Source organism: Hyperolius riggenbachi, chromosome 5 (genome assembly GCF_040937935.1).
Source record: "Hyperolius riggenbachi isolate aHypRig1 chromosome 5, aHypRig1.pri, whole genome shotgun sequence".
NCBI lineage: Eukaryota > Metazoa > Chordata > Amphibia > Anura > Hyperoliidae > Hyperolius > Hyperolius riggenbachi.
In genome coordinates this window covers 229,797,641-229,815,750 of record NC_090650.1, presented here as the reverse complement: position 1 = coordinate 229,815,750, position 18,110 = coordinate 229,797,641, and the positions used below count along the sequence as shown (strand labels likewise).

The 18,110-nt window shown below is 42.5% G+C and overlaps 1 protein-coding gene across 1 annotated transcript in view; it reads right to left on the bottom strand.

The window, feature by feature from the left end:
* Window positions 1-18,110, bottom strand: part of MARCHF11 (membrane associated ring-CH-type finger 11) — a 91,912-nt gene that overhangs the window by 8,752 nt on the left and 65,050 nt on the right. The window contains exons 3-4 of the mRNA XM_068234586.1: window positions 11,846-12,001; window positions 7,716-7,908 (exon numbers count right to left, since the gene is read on the bottom strand). Of these exons, the coding sequence (XP_068090687.1) occupies window positions 7,716-7,908; window positions 11,846-12,001 (349 nt within the window). The remainder of the gene's footprint in view (window positions 1-7,715; window positions 7,909-11,845; window positions 12,002-18,110) is intronic.

The window sequence follows — 18,110 nt, the reverse complement described above, 5'->3', positions numbered from 1 at the left end:
AAGGTGCTCATTGGACTTTGGGCCCCTTAGCGCAGTTAGGCTACAAAAAAGTGCCACACATGTGGTATCGCTGTACTCAGGAGAAGTAGTATAATGTGTTTTGGGGTGTATTTTTACACATACCCATGCTGGGTGGGAGAAATATCTCTGTAAATGACAATTTTTGGATTTTTTTTACACACAATTGTCCATTTACAGAGATATTTCTCCTACTCAGCATGGGTATGTGTAAAAATACACCCCAAAACACATTATACTACTTCTCCTGAGTACAGCGATACCACATGTGTGGCACTTTTTTGCACCCTAACTGCGCTAAGGGGCCCAAAGTTCAATGAGTACCTTTAGGATTTCACAGGTCATTTTGTGACATTTGGTTTCAAGACTACTCCTCACGGTTTAGGGCCCCTAAAATGCCAGGGCAGTATAGGAACCCCACAAATGACCCCATTTTAGAAAGATGACACCCCAAGGTATTCCGTTAGGAGTATGGTGAGTTCATAGAAGATTTTATTTTTTGTCACAAAAGTTGATTTAATTGCTCTTTTTCACAAAGTGTCATTTTCCGCTAACTTGTGACAAAAAATAAAATCTTCTATGAACTCACCATACTCCTAACGGAATACCTTTGGGTGTCTTCTTTCTAAAATGGGGTCATTTGTGGGGTTCCTATACTGCCCTGGCATTTTAGGGGCCCTAAACCGTGAGGAGTAGTCTTGAAACCAAATGTCGCAAAATGGTACTCATTGGACTTTGGGCCCCTTAGCGCACTTAGGGTGCAAAAAAGTGCCACACATGTGGTACCGCTGTACTCAGGAGAAGTATTATAATGTGTTTTGTGGTGTATTTTTACACATACCCATGCTGGGTGGGAGAAATATCTCTGTAGATGACAAATTTTTGATTTTTTTTTTTACACACAATTGCCCATTTACAGAGAGATTTCTCCCACCCAGCATGGGTATGTGTAAAAATACACCCCAAAACACATTACACTACTTCTCCTGAGTACGGCGATACCACATGTGACACTTTTTTGCAGCCTAGGTGTGCTAAGGGGCCCAACGTCCTATTCACAGGTCATTTTGAGGCATTTGTTTTCTAGACTACTCCTCACGGTTTAGGGCCCCTAAAATGCCAGGGCAGTATAGGAACCCCACAAGTGACCCCATTTTAGAAAGAAGACAACCCAAGGTATTCCGTTAGGTGTATGGTGAGTTCATAGAAGATTTTATTTTTTGTCACAAGTTAGTGAAAAATGACACTTTGTGAAAAAACAATAAAAATCAATTTCCGCTAACTTTTGACAAAAAATAAAATCTTCTATGAACTCGTCATACACCTAACAGAATACCTTGGGGTGTCTTTTTTTCTAAAAAGGGGTCACTTGTGGGGTTCCTATACTGCCCTGGCATTTTACGGGCCCAAAACCGTGAGTAGTCTGGAAACCAAATGTCTCAAAATGACTGTTCAGGGGTATAAGCATCTGCAAATTTTGATGACAGGTGGTCTATGAGGGGGCAAATTTTGTGGAACTGGTCATAAGCAGGGTGGTCTTTTAAATGACAGGTTGTATTGGGCCTGATCTGATGGATAGGAGTGCTAGGGGGGTGACAGGAGGTGATTGATGGGTGTCTCAGGGGGTGGTTAGAGGGGATAATAGATGCAATCAATGCACTGGGGAGGTGTTCGGAAGGGGGTCTGAGGGGGAACTGAGGGTTTGGCCGAGTGATCAGGAGCCCACACGGGGCAAATTAGGGCCTGATCTGATGGGTAGGTGTGCTAGGGGGTGCCAGGTGGTGACAGGAGGTGATTGATGGGTGTCTCAAGGTGTGATTAGTGGGGGGAATAGATGCAAGCAATGCACTGGCGAGGTGATCAGGGCTGGGGTCTGAGGGTGTGGGCGGGTGATTGGGTGCCCTAGGGGCAGATAGGGGTCTAATCTGATGGGTAGCAGTGACAGGTGGTAATTAGTGGGTGTTTAGAGGAGAGAACAGATGTAAACAATACACTCGGGAGGTGATCTGACGGCGGGTTTGCGGGCGATCTAATGGTGTGGGTGGGTGATCATATTGCCCGCAAGGGGCAGATTAAGGGCTGATTGATGGGTGGCAGTGACAGGGGGTGATAGGTGATTGGCAGGTGATTGACAGGTGATCAGTGGGTTATTACAGGGAAGAACAGATGTAATTAATGCACTGGCGAATTGATAAGGGGGGGTCTGAGGGCAATCTGAGTGTGTGGGCGGGTGATTGGGTGCCCGCAAGGGGCAGATTAGGATCTGATCTGATAGGTAACAGTGACAGGTGGTGATAGGGGGTGATTGATGGGTGATTGGTGGGTGTTTAGAGAAGAGAACAGATGTAAACAATACACTTGGGAGGTAATGTGACGGCGGGTTTGCGGGCGATCTAATGGTGTGGGTGGGTGATCAGATTGCCCGCAAGGTTAGGGGCTGATTGTTGGGCGGCAGTGACAGGGAGTGATTGATTGGTGATTGACGGGTGATTGACAGGTGATCAGGGGGGATAGATGCATACAGTACACAGGGGGGGGGGGGGGTCTGGGGAGAATCTGAGGGGTGGGGGGGTGATCAGGAGTCCCCAGGGGGCAGTTTAGGGAATTAAAAAAAAAATAGCGTTGACAGATAGTGACAGGGAGTGATTGATGGGTTATTAGGGGGGTGACTGGGTGCAAACAGTGGTCTGGGGGGTGGGCAGGGGGGGGGGGTCTGAGGGGTGCTGTGGGTGATCAGGCGGCAGGGGGGCAGATCAGTGTGTTTGGGTGCAGACTAGGGTGGCTGCGGCCTGCCCTGGTGGTCCCTTGGACACTGGGACCACCAGGGCAGGAGGCAGCCTGTATAATACAATTTGTATACATTGCAAAGTGTATTATACACTTTGTAGCGGCGATCGCGGGGTTAACAACCCGCCGGTGCTTCCGAACGGCTGGCGGGTTGTCGTCGCGGGTGGGCGGAGCCAGTTGCCGAGGGAAGCGCACGTCATCAATGACACGATTGCTCCCCCGGCATGCTGAAAGGATGCAACGCCCATGGGCGTATTGCGGTCCTTTCGCCGTCCACTTTGCCGCCACCCATCGGCTGTGGGCGGTCGGCAAGTGGTTAAAGAAAGGCATTGGTAAAGAAATGTATTGTTACTTTGACATGAAATAGTATACTTCTGCTGATTAATATTTAAAAAAATATGTAAACAAACTACAACAAAAAATCATTCCATTCCACTGGTAAACATACTTGTGATGCAAAACTGCAGTTAATGATAAAAAAACTGTTCATTATTTCATGCATGTATTCATTATTATTATTCTTGTTTATATTTATATAGTCCTGACATATTCCACAGATTCCAGTCTCTAAATTCAATAAAAAGCATCTAATGTATTTCTATGTAATCTAGATAACAGTTTGATCTCTACAAAAGTACTTAAAGAGAAACTCCAACCAAGAATTGAACTTTATCCCAATCAGTAGCTGATACACCCTTTTACATGAGAAATAGAATGATTTTCACAAACAGACCATCAGGGGGCGCTGTGTGACTAATTTTGTGCTGAAACCCCTCCAACAAGAGGCTCTGAATACCATGGTACTCTGGGCAAACTGCCACAATGTAACAATGTTCACAGACAGGAAATGGCTGTTTAAAGCTGTCTGTAACAGCCAGAGCAGCTAGAAACAGCTACATAACTTGCCCACAGTAACAATGTCACCATGTAATACATGTCAGAATGTGAATCTGGGAGAGGAAAGATTTTACAATGAGCAAACACTGACTAAATCATTTATACATAATTATGGTAAAAAATGAAGCACTTTTTTTACTACATTATTTTCACTGGAGTTCCTCTTTAACTGACGTTGATCATAAAGTCCTTAAAGGGGCACTATGGCGAAAAATGTTAAAATTTAAAATATGTGCAAACATAGACAAATAAGAAGTACTTTTTTTCTAGAGTAAAATGAGCCATAAATTACTTCTCTCCTATGTTGCTGTCACTTATGGTAGATAGTAGAAATCTGACAGAAGCGACAGGTTTTGGACTAGTCCATCTCTTCATAGGGGATTCTCAGCAAGGCTTTTATTCTTTATAAAGATATTCCCTAAAAAGGATTTAGACAATGATGCTGGCCAGCTTCCCTGCTCCCTACACAGTTTTTTGGCAGTTGGAAAGAGCAACTGTCATTCACTAAGTGCTCAGATCCCTGAGAATCCCCCATGAAGAGAAGGACTAGTCCAAAACCTGTCGCTTGTGTCAAATTTCTACTACCTACTGAAAGTGACAGCAACATAGGAGAGAAGTAATTTATGGCTCATTTTACTCTGGAAAAAACGTACTTCTTATTTGCACATATTTTAAATTTTGTATGTGTATATGTTTAGACATATTTTAAATTTTACAATTTTTCGCCATAGTGCACCTTTAATAAAGAAGAATGTAGTCTGTTACAGCAGAAACTCTAACAAATACTTAAAATAGTCTACAAACAGCTGCAATATCATTGAATTCAGAACAAAATTAAGAAATTCAACAAACTCAAACTTGATTCTGTATAAAAACACAAGGGAAAAGATAGGCTGTCATCCGTAGTTAACCAGTCAAACTACAACCTGAGCAAAATAGAATTGGATGTTCTCTCCAAGGAACTCACGTTTTGTCTCATATAACAGGACAGGCAGTGACATGGAGGAGTTTTTTCCCCGGAGATTACAAGTAAAAGGATTCTTATATGACAAACAGAATAGTCTACTTTGTGAACACACTGAGCCTGCAATAGCCAAAACTATAAAGGAACAGTACCTTGAGGGCTGGTTCACAGTGAGAAGTTATGAAGCAACGTAAGGGAGGCATTGCAATGAAGAATGACACACTGCAATGATAAGCGTCAGTGCGACATTAACATTGCGGTGTAACGTGTTGCGCCATGGTAACACACTGCTGCAGTAAGTTACTGCTAAACCCACACGTTAACAGGTACAGGGAAGCATACTTTTCACTGTCTGTATGCTTCACTGTACCTCACTGTATGCAAACTAATGCGGCCAAAACGCGTCGTATGACTTTTTCGTTCTGTTGCATTGTGTTCCTGTTAAAACAGGAACACAATGCAACGTTCCACTGTGAACCTAGCCTGACAACACAGTCATGGTGGGGGGATGACAAGAACCTGGAGGAATACAGACAACTTTAGGAAAACAGATAAAATGAATATACTGAAAAAGCAAAAAACAAACACAGTACAATCTCAGAAACCAAAAAGTACAGAAAACCTTTTGTTGGCAAAATTATATTTAACTAGTTAAAAGACCCACCCACTAAAAAGCGGTCGCTAGGCCTCATCCGAAACCTCCCTTCCACACCCTCCACATGGCTGCTTTCCCGGTGCAAGCACGGCCCCGACACACACACACGAATGCATGTGCACACGCCCATTCCCTTTTGGCCGTCCACCTCTACTCTTTGGCAGTAGGAAGGATTGGTTAGCACACCAGCTTCTCAAAGAGCATATATTTATTATTCAATCATGAGTCGGACACCATAAGTTGACAACTGTTTTGGGGTCACGCAGGGTCCACTTCCTCAGAACAGTGCAGACAAATATTTGTCTGAGGAAGAGGACCCTGTGTGGCCCCGAAACAATTGTCAACTTATGGTGTTTGACACATGATTGAAGAATAAATATATGCTCTTTGAGAAGCCGGTGTGCTAACCAATCCTTCCTACTGCCTAATTGTTATAGGATGTTGCTCAGCGTCCCTGGGTATGCACCCAATCTAACATGGAAAGGTGTGCCTCTCCTCACCTCCTACTTCTGTGGACTCCTCTGCTCTTTGGTATGAATTGAAGGAGTCATGGTGTCTGTATGTAAAAGGAGGTCATGCTAGCCTGGGTTGTTAAATGACTCCTGCCGGTTGGGTTTCCTTCTATGCAGGTCAATTCTATGGGGGTGGGGGGGGGGGGTTGAACATGGAGGAGGATCCATCAACATTTGCTGGATCTCCATGATTTGTAGTTACACTCTTGCACATGTAAAAAGACCCCATGCTACAGTACACAGAAGAACTGAAGGAAATTGGAAGTGCATTGCCCTCAAAGTCATCCTTCACAATAGATTTATTATCAGACAATCCTAAAATGTTCATCTTCCATGTCACCTATATTATACATTATCATCCGGGACACTAATGATCTCCTAAACACACTTTCCGTAATGGGTCAGTTTTCAGAGGGCCCTACTTGGCTACAACAGTTACTAAGCCCTCTAGCCTAACATGTGACATGAGGATAGTATTGCATAGTGCTAGCACATCCACCACCTGAACAATCTGCCAACAGAGCCCACACTGCAAATGGTCAGGTATGAACTGACTCATAATTTCTTTTGTTTGAGGAAGAACATTCGTATTCATATATAGAAACAAAAATTGCAATAAAAGGCAAAGTATCATGCTACCCAACCCCCAATATGCAGGTTTATTTATAGCTATATTGGTGAAAAGTTTCTGGACAGCCTGTGAAACTAACCGTGGGTTATGTCCAGATTATAGATGATATCCTACTAATCTAGACAGCATCAGGGGAAGAAATAGTACAAAAACTTTTCTGAGTGCCACCATAGTATAAAGTCCACTCTAACCTTTTCATACTCAAGTGCCAGAAAAACTCTTGAAATATAACTAAAAAAAAAGTCCTACTTGTGGTCACCTACGTCCCACAACTAAACACACTAATGTCTAATGGCTTGTAACACATTTTTCATTGCACAAAATATAGCTATAAACCAGACACTTTGTCTCCAGAGGTCCTTGCATGCCAGTGCTAAGTCTCCAGTGGACCACCACTCCATTCCATAGTATCAAATAAAGAGATGGGCGTGGTGATTTTGCTTGAAAGAATAATTTATTGAAAGAAACATTACACAAGTAGATTGGAATCTTCATCTTTATTCAGATGTATAACCCAATACTTCATAAAGACAGGTATCTAACTGCCTATCCAAAGCCAAAAATGAAAGATTAGTACCAGATCTTTCAGGGCCTTTTTCCACGAAGAAATGTGATTGCATTGCGATCGCATTTCTTTATATTTCCAGTACCGTGGTTATGCTGCAATCTAATCACAAAGTGATCTGTCAGGTGCACAACAGCAGAGCCGGGACAAGGTCCTCCAGCACCCAAGGCTGAGGCACCAAAGTGCGCCCCTCCATCCCTGCCACCCCAGCCATCACACACTGATTGCTATTAGACTAAGAGGCGCCACAGGGCCCCCAACCTCCCCAACACCTTAATATGTAGTTATCTGGCTTGCAGTCACTGCCATGTATCCCCTTTTCTTATTTCTTTCTGCTTCAAACACAATTAAGAATGACAGCTGAATGAATTCTGCGCCCCCTCTTACACTGCGCCCTGAGGCTGGAGCCTCTCCAGCCTATGCCTCGGCCCGGCCCTGCACAACAGGATTGTGGTTTGATAGCGATTTCCAGAGGGAGGGAAAAAAACTCGGAAAATCAGTTTGAATTGCCAAATTGTGGGGAAAATTGCATTGCGGTGCGATTGCTATGACATCTTCCTGCACTCCTGTACTATGAGAGCACAAACACAGCAAAAATGCAGCAGTCTGTGCCGGTATTTTGTAGAAAATACTTTTTAAATTGATATATAACAAATATTTATGCAGTAAAATATTGGAAAGCTTACCTACGCACACAAGATCCATAAAGCCATACATTCCATAGCAGATCTGGAAAAGAATGTCTCTCCTTTGCCATACTGCATAGGGGCTGAATGCTGACCACAACAGCCATGTAACACTAGATACTAAGAATAGAGATCCCAGGATGACCGCAATCATCTGAACCTTTTCCACCAGCGTCACTGTGATGCGCTGCCACTGAAATATAACAAGATTCATTTTAGCAAAGAGTGATAATACAAAATAGTTGATATGCACATCCGTATTACTACATAAACCTTTTCTAAAGCGTTAGACATCTACTCCTTATTTAAAAGAAAATGTTCAAATAATACAAACAATCTGATACATTTTAAAGCTAATTGTTTCTTGTTCCTGGATGCACACTCATTTGAAGAAAAGGTAGTGTTCCATTTCAAATTTACTCTACTAAACCATAAAAGCCTGCCCATAATACAGAGATTCCTCCCAAATGCCTTTAGTAGGTAAGGTGTAAAGAAAGTTACTCCAGCTGAACCTTCTCCCTGAATTTAGCCTGGACAGGGCCGTCATCAAGGGCCATCCACCCCATCCATATGGACATCAAACAAGGATTCGCACAACAGTATTTTGCTCACTCAGAAATGTTATTCAAAATCAACAGGCAGGGTACACAAATGTGAGCAGCTCTATCGAGTTTCACACCCCAACAGGTGGACCCTACGAGAAAGCACCTATTTGGGGTTAGATTAGTCTCATTCATGTAACCCGCCTATTTATTTTGAATAACATTTCTGAGTGAGCAATGGACAGTTGTGTGGATTGGTATAGGTGTAGTAGGGCAGATTTCCAACCCGCCACCCCCACACACTTATGCACTCAAGGTAGGTGCCTCCTCTGCCCAGCCCCACACTTGGCCATGGTGTTTGGGGCCTCATCGCAAAAGGATAAGGAGAATAGTGAATCCAGACTAGGAAATCCTGCAGCACAAGACACAGAGCATGCAAAGCCCACAGGTGATTTAACTCCCTTGACTCAGCACATAATTACAATATTTGAGATCATCACTACCAGTGGTAGTCTCATATTTGTTTTTTATACAGTTTATATTTACTACACCAAGGAATTGTACTGCTCAATTTCTTCAATCAACTCTGATTCTAGAGCAGCTCATCTAGCTGGCACCAGACTTGCTCTTGGTCTAAACAAGCATCGGCACCAATTCCAGAAACTTTAGCTCTTACTCTAGACCAGTCTTTCTCAACCATTTTTACCCTTTGTGGTGAGTTTCCCCAGCTGGCAGGTTGAGAAAGTTTCAAAATGTATGTCCCTAGCTTCTCAATGTCACCTTTACTCGTTTTCTGCCCATCCTAAATTCTAGCTTCCCTTCTTGCTGTTCACTGGTGGAATGGCCATGGGACTGTTATGACACCTTATATTGGTGATGAATAAAATGTGGCATGTCAGATGCCAGAACTAAGAATGCGTGTGCAGCAGATGAAGAGGGAAGAGAAAAAAAAAATAATGCTGGGCAAATATAATGGGGAGTGCAATGATGGAGGGCATGGAATGGGTGCCTTGTAAAGGAGAAACGTGGAATGGGGACTATTGCAATCATTGTGTTGGACCTCACCCACTTTTAATGAGCAATTTTACTGTAAAATAACTTCCCTCTCCTTATGTTAATGCAGGTGTTTCCTGGCATCCGAAAATTATTTTTAGGGTTCCTCCAAGGTAAAAGGTTGAGAAATACTGTTCTAGGCTTTCACCGGATATTACAGTCTTGACTACAAAACTGCTGTGAAGAAACTCTGCAACACAAAACTCACAACATAGTGGAGAGTGAAGCTTCTGTAGACGTAAATATAATTCAGCTTGGTCAACATATGTGCTACAAACAGGTGAGGTTGAGACTTTCTAGACTTAGCTCTATACCATAAGGCAGTGGTGCTGAGCTGACAAAGGCAGTAGACAAGAAATATGTCACCAGGACCTTTCACAAAGAACCCTTTTCCTCTGTAAGTCTCAAAGCCATTCCTTAGATCAAACTACATCACTGTCCTGTACGAAATAAACTTACCCATCTCACATGGCATGTCATGCATATTTAGGACAGTATGATAGAAACATTAAACTTATCAGCACACATCAGCCATCAAACACAGTTCTCCCCTTAGATAGAAATGATTGGCCTCAACTGACACTTATCTCCCAATCAAACCACTGTTCCAGGAACCTTCTCCTTCACAGGCCAGAAATGGCTTATTTGGAGTTTCTAAAACCTACCAGTTATTATAACAGGAAACAGACTGGCTTTGAGCAAGTATTATCAGGCCAGAAAAAATAGACCATTTATTATCAGTGACACATGGGATGCTGAGGAGAGTATAGTAAAGTGCACTACCTTAGGTCAATGGTTGAGAGGTAAGCCAGCTATGTCTTTTAGTGGTGAATTGTTTTATATATTTTTTTTTTACACCTCCTACTGCGTAGTTTATTCAACTTTGTTGGAAGGTTGATATTTTTTGAATGTGAGAACCCTTGTCCCATAGATATTGCTACTGGACTGCAACCAAGTTTAAATGAACCCGAGTGGTAATGGGCATTCACCACACGTAACCCGTACTGGTAAATATCATAACAACCACATTTTGTAACATCCATTCATTTTCTCAACTTACTTTTGGTCCCTAACATACTTCTCTATCTGAGCTCCTGGTTTTCCTTTGTGTTTGTTTCAAGGATCCTCAACCTTCTCTCTCTCTCTCTCTCTATTATGGAATTATTTAATTTAACTTGGCACCACAAAACACTGGTCTATTTACACTCTTACAACACAAAAAGGGAGATTCTCCTGAGATGGGATAAATCATCTTTCCCTACAGTGTCAGCACAAGCAAAGGTGAAAAATGATGTACTACCCTTTTACTAACTGGCGTTCAAAAATAGGAACTGCCCCACAAGTTCCACAACATTTATGAGGACTGAATGCACATGTTCTTTTGTATTTAGCCCATGGTTGCCTCAACTGGAAATGAAGCTACTGTATGCAGCCAAGCTCTGATTTATACTTTCTCTGCCCATAGACCAACTGTCTTGTGGCTCTCTTTGCAGATGCAACAGCTGTGCTTTCATTCCATGTGCAGCCCCCTCTTCTATGTGTAACATTCATGTACAGCAGCCCCTCTCTTTCATGTACAGCTCCCTTGGATATCAGCTCTTCTATTTCTTGTTTTGCTACTCATTTGCAGCCTACTTTCTCATATGCAGCCATGCCACTTCCATGTCCAATCGGCCCTTTAGGCAGCAGCCACCCAAACCAGGGCCAACATGGCCTATCCAGCAATCCGTCCCTACATGAAGCCAGCAAGGTACATTCAAAAGTACAGACATGCAATGCACAAAACATTATGCACAACTAATTAATGCAAATATATTATCAGATGCAAAAATAGGAGGTTGTAAAGGGGTTTAAAACAAAGGTCCAGTTAGTAGTTTCTTCCAATTGTGAAAAAGTATTTTCTACAAGGATCAGGGATCTAGCTGGAGTTCACAAAAAAACACCTGTGGTTTTCTGCACACTTCAGCCAACATCCAGCAGGACAGCAGCTGACTGTCGGCAATAGGAATCACAAGGGCTGTGTAAAAAAATACAACAAAGCCGATATTTTTTTTCAATAGCATAGATTGACAGGCAGTTATTAACCAGCTGACAGCCCATTGTTTCGAACAACAGTTCCTTTTTCCAAGCCAAGTGGGTGCTGTTCCAAGCACAGTTTGTGCTGTATTTTTTTTTCTGCATGTCGAAAACCGCACATTTACACTTCTTGACCACAAATTTCCATAGGGAAGCATTATGTGCATTTTTGCATGCGATTCCCCCAAGTGTGATCCCTGCCTAAGTTTTGCAAAACTGTGCAGATTGTAGTGCTGTATTTGTTCATCTGCAGCCTAGAGACTACAGTTTTCAGCAAGTCTATAATGTGCCTCAAGCCAGACCTTGAACTGTCTATGCATCCTTGTAGATTTGGCCAGAGTGACCTTCTTAAAAGGCAATCTTATTCCCCTGCACTGCATCATGTCAGCCTTTCCAGGACGGCATATTCTGCTCAGTTCAGAAACACTTAAATGTGGAAGTCAGACAAGCTCTGCTTACCTGGCATGGTTTCTTCATTTTAATAGCTATGACTTGGTATCTGTAGCAGCAGAGTTCACAAGTCCACGATCCTCTCTCACTAATCCACTTTAGAAGGCAAAGATGATGTGTGTACCTTACTGATCCATCACAGCGGCAGGGATTAAGCAACTCACCCTTCAACAGAAAAAAGATAATAAATGAACAAATGTAAATATTCAACATTTGTGACAATAACACAGAAATAAATTATTTAAGCTTTATTCTGTAGATATTTCAGCAATGGGAGAACAAAATAATGGTTGTAGGAAAGGAAGAACCGCACACCTGGAGTGTGGGTGCTGGATTCCTGGGCTGCTCAAATCATCAATTCAAAAAGAGGAGTCCGCACAGACTTGCTGGAACACTGTGCAAAAGTTTTATTGTCCCATCACATACATGTGCAATTTACATCTGACCAGAAGGCTGACGATCGTTTCGGGTCCACAAAGGGTCCTCTTTATCAAGGCATACGGCAGAAGAAAAATGTACACCATTCAAGTGCAAAACACATAATAAATAACCACATAATGCAGCTGGCCCTGCCCCCAGGGCGTGTAAACAACCAGAAAACCGTTTCAATTAGGGTATGCACACACCCAGCATTACATCAATTCAAAACAATAGGCTCAATGGCGTGTTCATCATCTTACCTGAATGAATGACAAGATAGTCACATCCATGTTCCAATGATGGGGAATGGCCGCAGGGCTCTCATTATCTCACACACCATACCGGCAAACTTAGAAGGGGCGTGGCACGTGTGAATCTCCACTATATGCATGACGTCAGGGGGCAGTATCCACAAACAATGAGGACCAATACCCAGCGCTGCGGCGAGCGAAGCGCCGCTATGCAAATGACATCGGAGGGTCGGTACCGTGGGTCACAATCCAAAGGGGAGTGCATAGAGATATCACATCCTATGACGTCACATTCCGTCACGCGCCGCATGTTGCTGGGGCAACACCGGGAAGCCACAGGTGCCACACTCGCGTGGCCGAGCCCACCCAATTGCCAAGGGGAAGATACGTCCTCCCATCAAGCAACATAAGGGTTGCCGTGGATACAATAATTGTTGCTTTTGTATCCATGGCAACCCTTCTGTTGCTTGATGGGAGGATGTATCCTATATCCAAGCCGGAAGCAGGAAGTGCGAGTAGTGAGTCTTGCAACGCGTCCAATAGGATGCATGCAAGCCGTTTGCAACGCATAGAGGGCTGTGGACTTATGGGTAAGTAACCCCCTCTCTCCCAGCTGCACACCTCAGGCAATCAAGCCTCATTTTAATCACGGATTTGAAAAGCTCACTACTCATGAACTCATCACTGCTAAGTAGTGCTGTGATATGTATATATGGCCACTTGTCACTAGAGGGCAGTGTGAGACATTAACAGAGGACTTCTATTTCAGTTTCTATATTTTCTACTAGTAGAGAGATATCACAGCATTCCAAGAATATACTGCACAATGAGTTCTGCTGACTGAGGTTAAAAACAGCGCACTATTGAGAAACTATTGAAGCTGCTAATGGGTTAAGCAAGTTTAATCAATATATTAGCCTGGTTACTTTCAAGCTGGGATGTTGCATACATTGGCCTCAATTCTGGTAGTGTTATCAAACAAATTACCTCATGTGAGGTAATTTACCTCATGAGGTAATGACATTTAGCGATTCTGGGAGGGTTTAGTCATGTTTTACCTTTTGAGGTAATTCATGAGGTAATTTGCATTAAGTTTACCAAAAATAGCTATTCTCATTGAAATTAGGGGGCACGTTAGCACATAATTTACAGATCAGTTTAAGACCTGCCTGTACCTGGAGGTAAAGTCAATTTGTATGCATTTTGCAGCATTAAAGAGACACTGAAGCGAAAAAAAATTATGATATTATGATTTGTATGTGTAGCACAGCTAAGAAATAAAACATTAAGATCAGATACATCAGTGTAATTGTTTCCAGTACAGGAAGAGTTAAGAAACTCCAGTTGTTATCTCTATGCAAAAAAGCCATTAATCTCTATGACTTTCAAAGTCGTGGAGAGGGCTGTCTTCTGACTTTTATTATCTCAACTGTAAGTGAACAGTTTTCTTTTTATTTCCCAGAGGAGAGGTCATTAGTTCACAGACTGCTCTGAAAGAATCATTTTGAATGCAGAGTGTTGTGTAATCTGCACATATTAGAGAATGATGCAATGTTAGAAAACACACTATATACCTGAAAATAAAAATATGAGAATATTTTCTTTGCTGGTAATCTTCTAGTAATTATTCATAGTACACAACCAATTCATTATATCATATTTTTTTTTTTCGCTTCAGTGTCTCTTTAAGTGGAGTTCCTATTGCTGTTTTGGTGTCGTTCCTATTCAGGCTGTGTAATAGAAAAGAATAGTAGAAATAAAACTCCAAATATTTACTGGATTTTACGGATGCCTATACATATACTTTTCATAGGTTGCTACATAATCAAATACACCTTCCCCCTTCAAAAAAAAAAAAAAAACATCTTCCAAAGACTATCCTAACTTATGGAAGACAATTAAAGACTATTATTTATTTACTGCATGCTTACTGCTGAAATAACTCATGTTTTACATCACTTAATGCATTTACCTCATGTTTTTTCTCATGTTCGGAAATGGAGAAAATCTTTTAGAATTGCTAAAAAAGAGGAAAATACCACAACTTTCAGTGTGGTCAGGCTGAAATCCTACAGAATACTATTATTAAAAACTGTTTTCATTACTCAAAAATTCGTTCTATTCATATAGGATCCAATGATGCCAGATCCAGGTTTCCACATGAATTCTCTCTCAATGGGTCTGATGCATAAAACATTAGTAATACTGCTGGCACATGGCAATATTACCTTTACTTCAGCCTGCACTGTGAGTTACTCTATTAGCATGACTCGCAGTACTTGAGTAGCCCAACCCCCAGGATAAAACATGATTGCCAAGTGCGTCTGGTGGCACTATAATATGGCAGCCTGGGCTCTTGGCGCTTTCGGATGTTGTCCTCCCCATCCTTCCAGAACCTGTATAAGCCAAAACCAAATCCGGGTACAACAAATGATTCTGATGATCCGGGGCAAAATAAATGATTCTGTTTCTATGGTAACACGTGATACTAACAGATACACTCTTTAACGTGCATTATCGTAGCAATGGTCAAGCTACTCAAGTACCGAGAGTCACATTATTAGCATAACTCACGATAGTGCGGGTGCAAGTAAAGGTAATCCTGCCATGCGCTAAGTATGACCATTACTATGGTAACGCACGTTACCGATGTTTTGTGCATTAGCCACAATAAAACAAGTAAGAGAAACTAACTCTAGATTTATCTCTTACTGCTGGGCTTGGTTTAAGCCTCATAAACACGCTAGATGAAGCTCGGCTGAGGCAGCCAATAACGACAGCCTCTGCTGAGAATCTACCATGTGTACAGCAGCCCTAGACCCCCCTCGGATGCTCAGTCAGCGATCTGCCTGGTGGATCAATTCAGCTAGGCAATGGCCGAGGGTATTGTTTTCTTCACTTACTCTGTCTGCTGCATGGCATCACTCAAGTGCCAATCCATTGGCCCTCCACCCACCACATAGCAACAGAACATGTTGCTAGCCTGCAGGTTAGTGACTTGTCTGTGCAGTGTCGGCTCTGCAGTGGTGCCCAAGGAATCAAATACCCATGGCGGCATGGCTCCTACACACATACAAGCCTTTATCACTCGGATTTAATTTGCATAATTACCTTCTCAATAGGTCTGTTTGTGATTTCAGGTAAAAAACAAATAATAAGTAAGGGAGAAGGTAATCTGGAGGACATAAGCAAAACGAGGACACAAGTTTCTGAGCTTTCCTAAGATCACTTCACAGCAAATTTAGGCAATAAATAATGTTTTCTGGAATGTTTATTTCTACCATTACTCTTTATATAATCGATAGGTAGACACTTTATAAAACAGTCCATACAATATAAGGCATTCTTAACCTCCCTGGCGGTAAGCCCGAACTGAGTTCGGGCTATGCCGCCGGGAGGCACCGCTCAGGCCCCGCTGGGCCGATTTGCATAATTTTTTTTTTGTTACACGCAGCTAGCACTTTGCTAGCTGCGTGTAACCTCCGATCGCCGCCGCTACCCGCCGATCCGCCGCTATACGCGTCGCCGCAGCCGCCCCCCCCCCAGACCCCGTGCGCTGCCTGGCCAATCAGTGCCAGGCAGCGCCGTGGGGTGGATCGGATTCCCCTTTGACGTCACGACGTCGATGACGTCGGTGACGTCATCCCGCCCCGTCGCCATGGCGACGGGGGAAGCCCTCCAAGAGATCCCGTTCTTTGAACGGGATCTCTTGATCTCTGATCGCCGAAGGCGATCGGAGGGGCTGGGGGGATGCCGCTCGGCAGCGGCTATCATGTAGCGAGACATTGTCTCGCTACATGAAAAAGAAATTTTTTTTTAAAAAAAAAACGTATTTGCTGCCCCCTGGCGGATTTTAATAAACCGCCAGGGAGGTTAATGAGTTTGGTTCCTTTCCAGGATTAACCATAGACTGGCAACAATCTCCAACGGAGCCAGTGAATATCCACGGGTTACAGGCAACAGTGATAAATAGTTATAACTACTGTCAGGCAGGGGTCACACTTGTCTTTCAGTTTCTACACTTTTCAGAAAACTGAAAGACAAGTGTGTCCCCTGCCTTACAGCAGCTAATGTAATTTATAGAGAAAACTGACAAATTGCACAAGATGTCAGTTTTTTTTCTGCGCGCGAAATCTGTATTCAAGTGTGACCTAGCTCATTGATTAACATGAGTTCTCAGTTGAAAACAGTTTTTCTGTGCAGAAACTGCGCACGAAAGCAGACAAGTGTGACCCCTGCCTCAAAGATTCACCTTTGCAAAATCCATATCCACTTGTAGTTCCCCTTTTCGGTGACAGGTAGGATGAATCTGGTCAGATTTATTTTACTCCCAATATTCCTGCATATATGAGAGTACTATATATACTGCTTAAAGAGAATCTGTACTCTAATATTCTTACAATAAAAAGCATACCATTCTATTCTTTATTTTCTCCTGTGCCCCTCTGTGCTGTTTCTGCCACTCCCTGCTACAATCCTGGTTTGTAATTAACAGTTTTAGGCAGTGTTTACAAACAAATTACATGGCTTCTAACCACAGTATCATAGGCTGTGAACAGCTATCTGGTGTGACTCATGCAGACCTTGGAGGGGGTGTGTAAAGCTTCTGCCATTGACAAGCAGTGCTGCACATTCCACACATTCCAGCCTTAGCCCGACAGACACGACAGAGGAAAGGAGATAAGATTTATTACAGAGAGAGTGCAAGTAGGAAAGGCTGCAGTAAGACAGACTACATTAGAACAATAGGGGGGGGGGGGAAGACACCGAGAGCCCAATATAGTGCAGTATGTTGTGTAAATGGATGGAAAGTAGTATAATGAGATTTATACTCACAAGCGTGGGTTACCCTCCAGATAACCACTATATAGGCAGGTGGGGAGATTAGACCTGTCCCCACTCAGGAATAAGAAGTCGCTCTCTGTAGTTGAGAAGAAAAAGGGGCCAAATCCCCTCCACCAAGGGTGGACAAATTATTGTGTAGCAAGGACACAGAGGCGCCAATAGTATAAGAAACGGATAAAAGTCTTAAAAACGGGGAGGTGATAGGTGGATTCGCCTCTCCCAAAGTAGACACAAGATAATGTTGATTTTTCAACACAAAACAATTTTAATCATACACTCCAACAATTTGCAACGCGTTTCGCGGGTTCAACCCACTTCATCAGGCTATGGAACGGAGTATAACACTATAAAGAACGGGAGAAAAAAAAGAAAAAAAATATATGTATATATATAGCCACTAAGCATCCCAATACAGTATTATCATGATAAAAATTAATAATAGTCAAAAGCTCAATAAAAAACAAAGTTTACAAAATAATTTCTCCATTGAGACAAGATCATACTCATGATACTATAGACAGAATTTGGCTCACAAAAACACATGGACATGGGTTGTAGTTTAAATACACAAGAAATTGATTATTCCTAATAGTATTAGTATTGTAGGGTTAGTTAAAAGAAAACTAACCAAAAGGAAAATATAAGATATATGCAATCGCACTTATTGACAAGATAATATATATATACACATCTCTTTTTACCATGTTTGGATGGGGTAGAAAGCGTTAAGGAATTAATTTGGCTGGAGTTCTTACCTT